This window comes from Pempheris klunzingeri, chromosome 4 (genome assembly GCF_042242105.1).
Source record: "Pempheris klunzingeri isolate RE-2024b chromosome 4, fPemKlu1.hap1, whole genome shotgun sequence".
NCBI classification, from domain to species: domain Eukaryota; kingdom Metazoa; phylum Chordata; class Actinopteri; order Acropomatiformes; family Pempheridae; genus Pempheris; species Pempheris klunzingeri.
In genome coordinates this window covers 22471691-22487436 of record NC_092015.1, presented here as the reverse complement: position 1 = coordinate 22487436, position 15746 = coordinate 22471691, and the positions used below count along the sequence as shown (strand labels likewise).

The window sequence follows — 15746 nt, the reverse complement described above, 5'->3', positions numbered from 1 at the left end:
TGAAAGAGAAAAACTAAAAAGTAAGTCATTCATTGGTGTCATACATTTTTATCCAAATTCCAGCAGTATAGAAGAATGATCCTAAAACTCATAGACTAAAAGCAAATACTGTCTGTGGCACAGTATATGTAGCTAAATGTGGTGCAGCCTGCTGCGGAGCAGAGATAAACTGCGCAGTATGGTTGGCTGGTCGAACAAGCAACACATACTGCAACAATTCTCTCTGTCTCCTGTTGTTACAGTGGCTGAAGAGGTTGTCTTCATAGAGAAATACAAAATTTTACTATGTACAGTACGCATCATCATAACCTACTGTGTTTCTTTTCCTGTTGCAAAAGAAGTTTGGAATGCAGGCCAGCTGTTGCAAAGCCAGTGAACGAAGATGTGGACGTATCCATCGCCAGATAAGCTAATTTTCCCAGGTTTGTACTCCAGGCTGAGTGGGATCAAGTCGATTCTATCACTGCATCCTCGATTTCTGGGCTCAACAGCAACAACCAACAAGTGACTGCTGCCTCTAGAAACAAACGTCAATGTTTGGAGACATCTCCATCTAGTGCTCTATATCTTCGCTTCAGTCTAGTAGCATCAGATTATGGTAGTACAAACTTTAGTATCAAGCTCTAATCTGATTACACAGTCAGCTGCAGTATTTACCCTTTGTTTTCTGTATGTGTTAGTTTCAAATCCATATACATATTTGGCAGATACTTTGCATGTTGCTCATTAATGCACTGGTTAAACACTGTTAAATCTACAATTTAAGTTAACATAATGTATCTATCGGAGTAGGAGGAAATATACCCTATGTCTTCAGTACTTCTAGAGACAAATGATTGTTGGCACCCCTCTCTGCTTTCATTCCCATGAAAACAAAAACACAACAAATCACAAACCTTATCCGGACCCCAGACAAGAGATAGCAGAAACAAAGGAGTGCATTCGAATTAAAAAGAACAATGCAATTCTTTAAAAGAGCACTGTTTGTTTGTTCTGTCCTTCATTTCACTGCTTTTTTTTTTGTTTTGTTTTGTTCATGTGACATTTTACTAACTGTAACCGACTGCTTTCGTAACATCTGTAAGCTGTGCTCAAGAGCACATAAGGTTTTCATAACATGATGCAAACAGTCTGGGGGTGTGTCGGGGGGGTAGTAAAGTTGGTAATAAGGTAGCAATAAGGATGTCGGTGAGTTGGAGAGAAAGAGGAGGAGGAGGAGGAGGAGGACGAAGGGAGGGAGGAAGGAAGGCCAGGAGGGGGGGAGTGGAGGAAGAGGAGAGCAGTGGTATTAACACTTGAAGTAAAGGCAGGCGAAGCAGGCTAGCAGGAGCCACAGTGATTGGGAGACGCAGACAGAGCCGTTGATATCTCGACCCGTCCCAGGTCCTGCAGAGAGAGAGAGAGAGAGAGAGAGAGAGAGAGAGAGAGTCACTGTCAGAGAGCTCACTCAGACTGACCCACCATCTGAAGAGAAAACTGTACTTCAAGGAAAAAGGACAACAAATACCTGGATATCCATTATTTTGGTTTTCTTACACATTCACACTGATAGTATTTAAGAATGCTGTAATAATCCATCATTTGGAGTCCGACTCTGTTTGACAGACAAGTAATATCACTCTGTTGCTATGAAAGATATCCATATGTACATACGCTCGTCCTCTACGTCAGTGTGAAAATGAATGTTAATTACTACAAACACTGATAGATGTTTGGTGACATCTAGTGGCCATGCTGTGCTATTGATGGAAGCTCGAACGCCGTTCATACGTGGTGGCACTGGGAGCTCACCTTCTTCATCAATCTGACGACACAGCGTTCAGGAAAAAAGAAGACACAACCAAATAGAGAGACGCTGCACTCTTAGACACATCTGGAGGCCACTATCCGTCAGTTCTCAGGGGCAAACAATGTCATTGTAATTGTATTTGTTTAGTTTTAACATTGTAATTGCCTGGTTCTGATGTTATTGCAGATATTTGCTGTTAGTCTAGTATTCAGCCTTCTGCTGATTACTTGGCCACAGATTCAAATAGTGGTTCATTGTGTCTGTAGAGTGTTAAAATAAAACTAAAAACAAAAAAGCTAACATTGTTATTTCATTTGTCAATAAGTGAATTAAACTGTTTTGTCATTTCTATTGTGTTCTGTTGTGACTGGCTGGATTTCTTTATTAGGCAGTGTTTTCTCGCTGTGCACTTTGTTATTTTTTAAATTCTAAGTAATCATTGAAGATATTTTGTTAATTTTCTTTTTCTTTGGTCTTTTCTTTAGTTCCAGTGCATTGAGCTCTCAGGGCAACAGTAGAAACAAGAGCTTAATAATGAATATCAACATCACACATTCTGTCCCACTCTCACCCAACAGGCAGAAAGACCCCCCCCCCCGGTTCTGTTCCAGGTTTCTTCCTGTTAAAGGGGAGTTCTTCCTGCCACTGTTGCCTAATATAATATCTGATGCTGCTCATGTGGGGATTCTGGGATCCTTAATTTTGAATTCCTGAATCGTTGGGTCTCTCTCTAATTAAAGAGTTTGGTCTAGACCTGCTCTTTATGGAAAGCTTCTTGAGATAATGCTGTTATGAATTGGCGCTATATAAATAAAGATTGATTGACTGATTGATCACACAAAACAAAGCTGTGGTTGCACTGCCCTTCATAGCTTTAAACCTTCAAGCATGTCGCACTTCTGGTCAAATATTAAATGAAAACAAATCAACAATGTCACGGCAGATGCTCTGATTTTCAGACCTGTGCTCCATGTGGCCGTGCCTGTGTGCCACAGCAGGGATGACACCGACTCTGTATCAGCTAATGATCACACAGCAGCAGGTGGTAAATTAGTGTGTTGGCAGAGACAGTATGGCACCTTTCCATCTGCATTCAGCCACGACAGGTCATATGAAATATGCAGTCACTGTTCTGTATTTAGAATGTTGCTGCTGTGTGTGCGTACCACACGGAGAAGGAAGCCCGTTCTGCTGGCTCAGACCAGCACCGTACGGCACCAGTTAGCCGTGGAAAACACCTGCCGTGACATCACTAATGACTTTTTCATGTGTCAAAGATCTCACAGTACTTCTATAGAAATTCTACAGTAATTCAGGCAGTGAATCATTTGTGTTGGGTCTCTGAAAGGTTTGTTAGAAATGTGTCAGAAAAAAAATTTCACATCAAAATATTTGATAGCAACAAAAATATCAAAATAGTCTAATGTGGAAGAGATCAGCCATAGTTCCAACAGCATTATCACATAGCTCTGTGGCTTCATTCAGCTTGTTCAGCTGCTTCCATCAACCTCCAACAGCTCTGATAACCCCCCCATATGCTGTAACTGTTAATGGGTGGATGGTGGACATATTTGGTTAACTAGCAGCTAGAGAGCTATAAGGAGAGTGAATACTGTCAAATTAATGTATCTGGTAATTAATAAATTCACTCCAAATGAATACTAATGTTACTTTTATGTCTGCTGGATGTGCATGAAGGCACCTGTTAGCGATCATGTTAGCCCTGATAAACATATAAACCAGCGCCATTTCAGCTACTGACATGTTTTCCTGCCCTCTAGTGGCCAAAAATCTATTGGGCAACTATAAAGTTTCATAAACATTACAGACATTAACCTGCATATGGTGCAGTCATTACTGACAAATGACTCATTTCTTTCTACCTTTCAAATACATATTTTATGTATTGTGATAGTGATTTGACCTTATAGTTAGGTCTGTAGTGCATCACATATATGTGGCATTATTCTCCCCTCTGATATTATCTTGATTACTTGATCACTATTACTATGATTACGAAGCTACAAACCAAAGCAAACCCCCCGTTTTAATGTATTTTTCACCAAGCTGAAAGGAAATTATGAAGATGAATATTAACTTTACTTTACAGTCATACACTTATTATATAGTCTTACACATTTTGGGACATTTGAGAAGCTATTCAGAGGGTTCCATTCAAATTCCATTGAGTTTAAATAAAATCTTTGAACATCACCTTACACCCTGATGTCACCTTCACTCACCAGCCCCATGTTCTCAGTTTAGGTAATTACTATCATGCAGCGTTGAGCACCCTGTGATCCAAACTAAAACTAAAAATGCCGAAACAGCTAGGTTTTAGTTTTCATACTAGCTTCCAGCTCTTGCAGTGAAATACAGTCACTCAATTTCCTCCCTGCTGATTTACAATAATGCAAAGGGAAATTAGGTTAATAGAATTAAAACGTCAAAGTCATTCCAACTCACCTTGAAACACTAAAACAATTGCTGGGATTTTTTAGTATAAGTATAAAATCCCTGCTGTGTTTTTAAAAAGCCATAGCAGAAGTGTCTATACTCACTATAGAGGAAAAGACTGGCATTCTGGACACCCAATCGGTTCGAGGCCACGCAGGTATAGTTCCCATAGTCTTCTTCGGTGACGTTGGCAATCATGAGAATAGTGGTAGTGCCGAGAATCTGGATATTGATGCCCTGGGCGTTGGACAGCCTGAAGAGGAGAGACGTACAGCAAAGTAACAACAATTAGAGTTAAAACCAGAAGGGAGTAAAAAAATAATAAAGTCGGCAGTGTTTGTACAAGTAAAGGACACTGAACACAAGCTTCATTAACCAACAAAAAAAGTATCAAAAGTATCATAAAAGTGTATCATATTTGATACACACACCTCTACATCATCAGTGTGATATTATTTTGTATTTTATCTGTGTTTTATATGTTTTGTTTGTTAAGACAAACAAACTGTGAGCAAGAAATTCCACAAAAATGCTAGATGTAGCAAAAATTATACACATTTTTTTTTTTTTTGTAATTTGTCAGAAGGTTCAATAAACACTCCAGTTAAAAAAAAAATCTGAATTTTCTGGCAATTATTTCATGGTTCAGGCATTAAAGGGTAAAAAATAGACTTAGACTGTCAGCCTTACAGCTAAGTGTTTTCTGAATGTGCTGGTGCATCCCAGAGGTGCAACAGTGCTGCCTCTAGAACGTACGTCACATTAAATAGGCTCTGCACAAAAATGACTAATAATAACACAAAAATTTGCCAACACTTGACAATTACAGTTACATTTCTTCATGTGCAAATTAATGTTTCATTTGAATGCGACAGTTTCAGCAAACCTACAACGCTGATACCCGCGAAGTAAACATCTGAAGACAAGTCACATGCTAGAACAGATCATACCCACTCAATCTAAAAAAAACCACAAAAATGGACAATTATTTCAATATAAATGTCGGTCACTGTCAGTGCACTTTCTGAGTGTGGGCATTGAGATTGTTAAGAGGGAAGATAATCCTTTCTCATTCTGGAACAGACCGTCAACAGCTTGACACAATGCTGCGTTTATGAGAGAGCGGTCATTGGCCTTCAGGTTATGATGTGGTGAGCACGAGAAAAAAGGATTTCAGAGAGATAACGTTCAGGCTGTGCACGTCTACTTTGATTTAAGTACGCAGAAAAACTGTTAGAAACACGACAAAACAGCCATTACAAAGTGCAAGTGTGCAATAAACATTTCTGTTTGGATATTTACTGTACAGTATGTACATTGTTTTGATCTAGTCGAACAATTCTACACCGCTGTTCCCTTTTATTTTGACAGATTATTTGCTGTGTTTTGGTGTATCCTATTTTAGCGTGAAAGATTAGCATGCCGCTGAGGTCCTTCCCTGCACTTCTGGGAGTCTTAATGACCACCAACCTCTGGCAATCAATTATGTCAACCTTGAACCCCTTTCTGCACAAATTAATCAATACAGTTTGCTGACTCAGACTGTATACCCTGCTGATGAACTGCTCCTTACATCATCACAACAAAACAAAACTCTTTTAATAACACAGTGCACATAATGGATTCTGCTTGTTTCGGGCTGATTGAGCCCATAAATGAGGTGAAGTTCATTTAAGGCACCTCAACTTAATCCTGCTTAAAGTCTGGGTAATTTGGTAATCTGAGTTCAGGCAGGAGGAGGGAGAAGTTTGTGCTGACACATACTTGGCTGATAGAAAGCATTAACACAAATAGGAAAAGGCACCTCACGGCACAGTGGGGGCATGCAGTAAAGTGCTGAGGTCCTTTACCCACCCACCACCCCCAGTAAGGCAACATTCTCCAGTGTGAGAGAAGCGACTGCACTATTAAAAAGGCCCGTCCGCCCACCCAGATAATACACTGCACCTACAGTGCAGTTATTTGTTACTGTAGATTACAATCCATGATCGTAATGCCTTAGCAAGGGAATACATAAACGGACCAAACAGGTCAAAAGAGGCAGAACTCTCTTTTGTTTACTCTGTGAAGGTTTCAGGTTGGAGTTTGGTTTTATTTGCATACATGCTTTGAGTTTAAAGACCCAGCAGCAGAAAAGTGGAGCTGAGTAACTGAACTGAGCTGGAACTGAATAACAGAGCACTGCATCCCTGGCCCCCAAAGTGTGTCGTCTTGTGCTGGCACATTGCAGATCTGCAGCCAGCAACTTCTCTCACTTTTGATTTCATGTTCATCCTCAAATATACTTGTGTCTCTGCCAGTTTCCTCTTCTGACACAATGGAGTAGAATACATGATCAGAAAAGTTGGCAGAAACCACGTGCAGAGCTACCTTTTCTGCAGAGAAGTGTTTTCACTTATCATACGTGCCGTCCTTCCTCACAGGCAGAGGGCAGCAGGGCTCTGCTGGATATCTTCAGTTATCCTTTCATCAGCACACAGCCACTCTGCTACAGTAAACCCCAGATTGAAATGACTTGACCTCTCTGTTTGGCGGAGGGCAAGCAGTGTGTGTGCAGGGCTATGGTTGCAGGCTGGTAGAGATGAAAGACCAGAGCAAATCACCAGATGGACAGATTTGATTCTGTACCGTGTGGGAGCATCTAAAGTAGGTTATCACTGCCAGTGAAAGTGACAGGCCTATTATGATTCAAGGCCGGTGATAAATGAAATCAAGTGGAGAGTCCTGCTGAGACTTGTAACCCAGAAATGATTGAAAATGGTCCGGTGGTTGTGACAGTCATGTTACAGCTGACAAAACAACAAACACATCTGTCAATCACATTTGCAACAAAGCTCATGTTTTCTCATGTTCTAAACATGGATGGAGTGATTTACAGCCCAGGGAGCAGAAACAACATCGACTTTAAAACATATCGATTCTACAAACACAGAATTCTCAAGACTTTAGAACTGTAAAGAATTATGGAGCTCATAAGAAAACTGGACAATATCTTAAGTTATTTAAATCACAAGGCTGAAAAAGGCAACCAATTTTAACACTGATCAAAATTCCATCATGGACGGCCACCGAAAAGAGACAAACAGAGCAGGGAGGGTCATGACAGCAAGGAAGTAATGGAGCTTAGCGTGATTTCAACCAGGAGGACTGTCTTCTCATGTCACTCATTATGTCCATTCGCTCCCTCCCTCCCTCCCTCCCTCCCTCCCTTCCTCTTCCCTCTTCGAATCATCATCTGATTGTGGGCATATTTTCACTCTTGCACTGAACCAATCAACTTCATGCTCTAACCCTCTTGAGCCAATCATTTCATAGCTGTCAACGTTTAAAACTGTTCCCGGTTCACCTGTCATTTCAGGCAAATGTGATCCTCCTCCACCCCAAGCACCTCCAGTTACCTCCACATTCTGCAGTATATACATACACACACACACACACACACACACACACACACACACACACACACACACACACACACATATACACACACACACACATACACACACACACACACACACACACACACACACACACACACACACACACACACACATACACACACACACACACACATACACACACACACACACACACACACACACACACACACACATAGATACATACTATATATATATAGTGATGTGTATCCTTCTTTCGTTGTTAAAAACTCTTCCTGATCAATTAGTCTCTGGTGAAATAATTGTTAACTCCAGTCCAGTTGCTTTAAGATCATGATGCATTGATGTCTACTGAGGTTAATTAAGTCTCTATGCGCCATGGAGATTCTCAGAGCTTGGTGAAGTCAGAGATGCTGTGAAACGATGCTTCAGAAGATGAGTTACCTTTCATCAGCCAAGGAGGTCCACATTTTCACGTGGGTAACAAGACTGAGACTTAAGGATGGATATGCCCAAGGTTAGGTGAGTTAATCCTCTTTAGTCAGAGAAGTAGAGAGGAGGGAGCTCTGCAGCCTGTTTGTGCTCACTATTTCGTGCCAAGCAGTTTGTTTGAACATTGGATTGTTTACTCCTTCAGTTTTATTTGTTTGGGCACATTGAACTTAGCACTAGATTAAATACTAAATTTGAGGGGTAACATACTGCACTTGGATATATGAATAGTTTTACCACTAACGTACCTCCCCACACCAACAGATCATGTCCGTAAGACAGATAAGATAAACACAAGATATAAAAATAAAATTATATTATGAAAAAAATTAATCAACGCCAACTACAGTGTGCAAAGATAAATCCTGCATCTGAAGAGTATCACTACTTAAAATGTGAAACACGACAGTTTATTTTGTTTGTTAAAATATCATTAAAGAAAAGTATTCAATAATTATTTATTCAACAGGTGACCAAAGCTTAATTTAAGTTTAAGAAAAATTAAGAATTAAAAAATTAAGATAATGTGGTAATATATAAATATAGAATTATAGAAATTCTTAAGTACAGTGTTTGTGTTTGAGGCTGAAATAACAAGAGGTGACGATCCAAATCCATCAGTTCTAACTTATCTCGTGTGTTTTAATTAGTGCAACCCAGTGATGTTATATTCATACATGATCCAATTCTTTTCAACAGTTCTTTTATACAAAGGGAACTGAGTCGTACTTGGTGTTTTTCAGTGCTTTCCTTTCCCATTTATGTGGACAGTGAGAACCACCACAGTGGGAGCGCTTTGTTTGAGCCGATGTGGCTCAAAGGCCAGGAGCTCCTGTCCTGTAGCTCAGGTGCACAAACCCCAGTTCACTGGTCCATGTTTATAATAGGGATGTGCATTTCAAGCCCCAATACTATTCGATAGTCACAGTGAACTATTCGAATTATTCACATAGCTCCCAACGGGCTAACTAGCAGGGAGCAGCAAAAATAAAGCAATATATGCTTATCGATTTTTTTTATAATTTAACGAATATTCGAAAACCATGACCCATCCCTAGTTTATACTATTAGAATATATATTTCTATTTCATTTTTCTCTATTTTTGTAATACTTGAAACATTGTTCAGAAGTTGGCTGTGGTATGAGCCTTTTAGTATCTTGATAAGTTGTTTTACTGTTCATTCTTGAAAGATTCTTGTTTTTTTATTGTGCCAATGAAAAGTTTTCTAATATTTTCTAATATTAAATGTTGTATTAAATGCATTCAAGGCAACTTTTTTACATTACACAGAGGGTAAATTCAAAAAAGTAGTAAATTCACTGAGAAAGCAAAGGGATGTGTTGTCGCCTTATGTAATGTTGCAATGCAGTATAATACAATGCAGATCACTGACATTAGGTCTAGCAGTCTCCTGTGACGGTGCAATCACACCTGTGGTTTGTTCTGTTTTGATGGAAAAGGTAATATAATAACAGCATAGTTATATAACAGCAGTAAGTTTGTAATTTGAAAAACAAAATTTCAAACAGCAGTGACACTAACCTCTTTCTAATAAGTGTAGTAGATGGGCTTTTGAAATTTCATCATGTGGGCGGTTAAATCAGGGGAACAGCTGCCATCTCCTGAATGCTACCTGGATCTCCGTGGCTGGCTGGCCATCTCCACAGTGTTAGTGTTAGCAGAGAGGGAGGTGGAGGGACCTGGAGTCACACTCTTACAAATTCCGAGTTTAAGTCTACTCTCTACTCAATCCAACCACCTGCTCTTCTTCTTGTATAATATAAGCTCAGGTGGAAACATTAAAAAGTCATCCAAAGACTTTGTTTTCAACCTAATCATTGAGTGAAAGGTACCTAAAGTAGTTCTAGCTGATAAAATCTGGTGGCAAGAGTTGTCATCTCAGCTGGTAAAATCAATAGTTGCCAGGTAGAAATGAGACGGCTACTGTTCTGTGTCTGAAATGAAGAAGCCGTTGTTTAGAAAAATACAGAGAATTTTGAGTGATAAATCTGGCACCGTTCCCGTAAACTCTGCATGTGCTTTGTGAGAATCAAAAGCTTTGCAGCAACTATGACTAATATATTTTCTTTGTGATTTCAATGCAGATTTCAGGGTGTTAATGAGGTTAAACTGATGAGGGAAACAAGTGCAGGAGCAAGACCACTAACAATCAGGCAAATAAGACTCAATGGGCTACTGTTCATTAGCTTTGATTCTTTGAGAAAGTGACTGTAAAACCAACTAGCAAAGCAAAAATAAAATAGAAAAAAAAAAAATTATTATGGTGTATTAACATCATCTTCCAAGGAAAAAGTGGAATAACACCTTCTGCTGGCTTAGAGGGAGGAGGGGGCCATGAATGTGCACATAGCCAAAATCCTCTAGGGGACAAAACAACTGAGATAGATGAAGGTTGGAAACAACAGATAATGCAAAATATTTCAACAACCATAAATCTTTCTTTGGAAGCCGTGGGGTGATAGGCCTATTACTTTAGAGACCCTATCTTTGATAACACTTGTGACACTCCCTTCAATATTTTTCTCCCAATCTGCAGTGAACTTCTACTGCTGCAGTTTGGATGCGAGTGAAATTGCAGATCAAGATGCTCTGCATGTGCGATTTCCTTATCATTAGCTTTTTCCATTCAAACCCCAAACTGACTCAGGTGGCAAGTTTTCTGCAAAAAAAGGAGACGGTCCCTTGGGTTATTAAATGACAAGTGTTGAAATGGAGGGACTAGGTTGTCACTGCCTTTGAATGTCATTACACTTTGATCCTCCTCAAGTGTTTTCCAGATACATGCATAACACTTATACTGATAGCTTTCCAATGAACATCTGTATCTGGTCACACAACTCGCAATTTCACAGGGATCGGGCAGTGCGGCACACCTGATTTCCATTTCAGTGGAATTACTTGCGGTACGACAAAAGGGTTACTCAGATTTTCAGTGACTAGATGATATAAAGAACGCCACAGAATCCAGTGCTGTCTCACACAGGGATGTTCAATTAACAACAAAATCACAGGGCAATTAAGCGGGTGATTTGTCTTTATCAAACTACACAGATGATGTCATCACATTAACAATGAAATGCGACAATGGGATCATTGTAAGGATAGATTCGACAAAGGGATCAAAAAGATCCGTTACAACCACTGAGTAAAATGTTGCAGAGCATGCCTTGCACAAGAATAAAGTGATGAAGCTGCTGCCACATATGGGAGAAAATCTACAAAAAGGGCCTAATCCAGGCAATTTTAAAAGGGACTGTTGCTGAGAGATCACAGGCTCCACATCAGCGCAGTCTCGTTGTTTTGAGACAGCTCTGAGATGAGCGCTCATTTTGACCAAAAACTTGCACAGGGAAGAGTGTTCAGTATGATTTTTAATTTAGAAACAAACGCTATCCATTAATTCCCCCATAATTGCGCTCATAACAGTAAACAGCGAAGCGTTTACAGCTGTTACGGTCATCGCTAACAAAATTAAATGCACATCTCATTATTTTTTGTTTGCTCCTCGCCTCAAGGCAAGTCAAGTCAAATTATTACCGAGTCATTTCTGCAACCTACCATCATGTACAGTGGGGCAAAAAAGTATTTCGTCAGCCACCAATTGTGCAAGTTCTCAAACTTAAAAAGATGAGAGAGGCCTGTAATTTTTATCATAGGTATAACTCAACTATGAGACAAAATGAGAAAAAAAAAAAATCCAGAAAATCACATTGTCTGATTTTTAAAGAATTTATTTGCAAATTATGGTGGAAAATAAGTATTTGGTCAATAACAAAAGTTCATCTCAATACTTTGTTATATACCCTTTGTTGGCAATGACAGAGGTCAAACGTTTTCTGTAAGTCTTCACAAGGTTTTCACACACTGTTGCTGGTATTTTGGCCCATTCCTCCATGCAGATCTCCTCTAGAGCAGTGATGTTTTGGGGCTGTCGCTGGGCAACACGGACTTTCAACTCCCTCCAAAGATTTTCTATGGGGTTGAGATCTGGAGACTGGCTAGGCCACTCCAGGACCTTGAAATGCTTCTTACGAAGCCACTCCTTCGTTGCCCGGGCGGTGTGTTTGGGATCATTGTCATGTTGAAAGACCCAGCCACGTTTCATCTTCAATGCCCTTGCTGATGGAAGGAGATTTTCACTCAAAATCGCCCGATACATTCATTCTTTCCTTTACACGGATCAGTCGTCCTGGTCCCTTTGCAGAAAAACAGCCCCAAAGCATGATTTCTCCACCCCATGCTTCACAGTAGGTATGGTGTTCTTTGGATGCAACTCAGCATTCTTTCTCCTCCAAACATGACAAGTTGAGGTTTTACCAAAAAGTTCTATTTTGGTTTCATCTGACCATATGACATTCTCCCAATCCTCTTCTGGATCATCCAAATGCTCTCTAGCAAACTTCAGACGGGCCTGGACATGTACTGGCTTAAGCAGGGGGACATGTCTGGCACTGCAGGATTTGAGTCCCTGGCGGCGTAGTGTGTTACTGATGGTAGCCTTTGTTACTTTGGTCACAGCTCTCTGCAGGTCATTCACTAGGTCCCCCCGTGTGGTTCTGGGATTCACCGTTCTTGTCATCATTTTGACCCCACGGGATGAGATCTTGCGTGGAGCCCCAGATCGAGGGAGATTATCAGTGGTCTTGTATGTCTTCCATTTTCTAATAATTGCTCCCACAGTTGATTTCTTCACACCAAGCTGCTTACCTATTGCAGATTCAGTCTTCCCAGCCTGGTGCAGGTCTACAATTTTGTTTCTGGTGTCCTTTGACAGCTCTTTGGTCTTGGCCATAGTGGAGTTTGGAGTGTGACTGTCTGAGGTTGTGGACAGGTGTCTTTTATACTGATAACGAGTTCAAACAGGTGCCATTAATACAGGTAACGAGTGGAGGACAGAGGAGCCTCTTAAAGAAGAAGTTACAGGTCTGTGAGAGCCAGAAATCTTGCTTGTTTGTAGGTGACCAAATACTTATTTTACCGAGGAATTTACCAATTAATTCATTAAAAATCCTACAATGTGATTTCCTGGATTCTTTCCCCCCATTCTGTCTCTCATAGTTGAAGTGTACCTATGATGAAAATTACAGGCCTCTCTCATCTTTTTAAGTGGGAGAACTTGCACAATTGGTGGCTGACTAAATACTTTTTTGCCCCACTGTACGTGCCACCGCCAAGACTCTATAGCTTCAACTGATTATCAGTTTCACAAGTAGAATGGTTTAATACAGAATCCTACACAAGGGAAGTACTTCATAAGCTCTGGTACTAAAGCGTTACAGCTCAAATCTTCTCAAACTGTTGTAATACAGTAATTTTCAAAGTGGTTTTTCTCATGGATTTTATTGCATTGAGTCATTTCAATTGTAAGAGGGAGAAGGTTTTCCGTCGGAGTAAAATGACATCATTACATCTAATCATTACATGAATAAAGAGGCTTCAGCCACCAGCCTTGGTGGATCAGTACAGGTGATATGGTTGGTTTCTTTTTTATAAAAAAACTAATGGCTTGTGCTCTACCTCATGGCTTGTATAATTGGTTGTATACAGCTCATGTATTTTAGCTCACTCTCTTGGTCAGTGATTGGGTTGCAACATAGAAAATTCACATCATCTTGAATGAGTGTGCTGCCAAGTGTCTTTATCTGTTTTTTATTGTTATTGATCTTTAAGTGTTGTAATACAGAATATGCTATTAAGAACTTACCCAAATATGTTTGTCTATTTGGAGCTTGTAATGTTCTTTCTGAGGCAGGATCAGGTGTACACAGCTCTGTAAAGTGTCCATTTGTTACATTGGTGCTGGGAGGTGGTAGTGGGTGCAAATGGGTAAACGTGTGTCCAGTTTTACCTTTTTTCGTCCCTGTACCATTCAAACTCCGGTGTGGGCACAGCAGTGGCGTCACACTGCAGTGTCCCCATGCGGCCGACCTGAGTCTCTGAGCTCTGGGTTTTCTTTATTGTTGGGGGGTCTGCAGAGTCAAAGAAGGATGACAAAATTTCCATCTTAAATCCAACTCTAATCAATGGCAAAATCAAGGCTCCTTGTAATAGAATAATTTCATGTGACACTTGTTGTGTTTTCCTTCGATTTTTCATGATTCCTTTTCCCAAAAAGTGAATTCATTTCATTTTGTGGAGTGTGTCTGAATAAGGTAATTGAAAAGCCTGTTAATATGATGAGATATGCTCCGTGTTGAATCTCATGGACAAAAGCAAACAAAAAAACCTAATATCATAGACAAGTTCATGGTAATGAAGAATTTTCTTTACGTGCTACATTCTGTTGCATGGAATTTAATTCTAGTTTTTGGTCTTCAAAGCCCCAAACATAATCAGTATAAAACTTCAAATACACACATAATGATTTCTACAGTGAGTTCTCCAGTCCTGAATAGCCAATGTATATACTCTCATCAAATCAAACACTGACCCCTGACAAGATGTAATTAGTTGATCTTGTTTTGAAATGCTAAGTGCCTCTTAAATGATTATGTGGTACGAGAGTGTGGTACAAAATTACCATGGAAATGACAACTGTAATCAAAGTTTGAGATCTTTCTCTTTCTACCTGGATTCATCTTGAGAATACTGAAGGGTGCTCCAAAACTTTCAAGATACACCTTTACTCTCTGGCACACTATATTCTACATGTTTCTCCAATCATAAATGACGTTCATATGCTTTTCTCTGCTGAGTGTGTAATCTCGGAAAGGTCTGACATGAAATGTGGTGGGAATATTGATCAGTGTTTAGTTTGCAATTGCTGCTGTCTGTTGTTACTTACAGTTGACAACCACGTTGACATATTTGACATCAGGCGTGGCGACATCATTGCTGGCTTTGCATTCATAACGACCAGCTTGGTTTCGCATGATACCTATAATGTCCAGGTACTCCTCTCCATCCAGCGGCTCTGCTGCAGAGATAGATAGAATAGAGGGAGAGGAACAACGAGAGAGACAGGAGAAAGGAGAGAAAGACAGAGGTGGGATAAAGACAAAGTTAGTGTTTGAGCACTGTACCAGAGTGATGAAATATCTTTCTCAGTGACTCCAAACCAGAATAGTAAGCTGGCCAACAGTTTGGATGGAAGGGAAACTGACTCAAATATCTGAACATTTTATGTAACATGTTTATTCACTTTCTTGGTGACATTTGAATGAGAAGATTGATACAGTGCTCTGTCGGTTATAAAGCGACAGCCAATTAGCTTAGCTTAGCATGAAGACTGAAAACAGCTAGCCTGGCTCTCTTCAAAGGTTAAAAAGCCCTACCTAACAATACCTAAAGCTCAATAATTAACACATTGTGTAATCCATTCAAGAACAGAAGTATAAATGTGGCAAGCTTTAGTTTTATGGAAGGGATGTGGGGATTATGTGCTAAACTATTACTTAGCGGGCCTCAGCATCTTTCTAGGATGTGTCAGGTTTATAGTGACTAGACTACTAGACGACTAGACTGGTGACTAGACGACTAGACTGGACTGTCCCAGTTTCAAGCTGACCTAACCCAATATAAAAACATAAACAAATCACCACACGTCTAAATCCAATGCTGATTGGATTAATTAATCAGTGACTTGTT

The 15746-nt window shown here is 40.0% G+C and overlaps 1 protein-coding gene across 1 annotated transcript in view; it reads right to left on the bottom strand.

Moving 5' to 3' along the window:
- lsamp (limbic system associated membrane protein) overlaps window positions 1-15746 on the bottom strand; it is a 186264-nt gene continuing 170518 nt past the window's right edge. The window contains exons 5-8 of the mRNA XM_070829039.1: window positions 14944-15075; window positions 14008-14128; window positions 4351-4499; window positions 1-1386 (exon numbers count right to left, since the gene is read on the bottom strand). Coding sequence (XP_070685140.1) covers window positions 1289-1386; window positions 4351-4499; window positions 14008-14128; window positions 14944-15075 — 500 coding nt within the window. The 3' untranslated portion in view covers window positions 1-1288. The remainder of the gene's footprint in view (window positions 1387-4350; window positions 4500-14007; window positions 14129-14943; window positions 15076-15746) is intronic.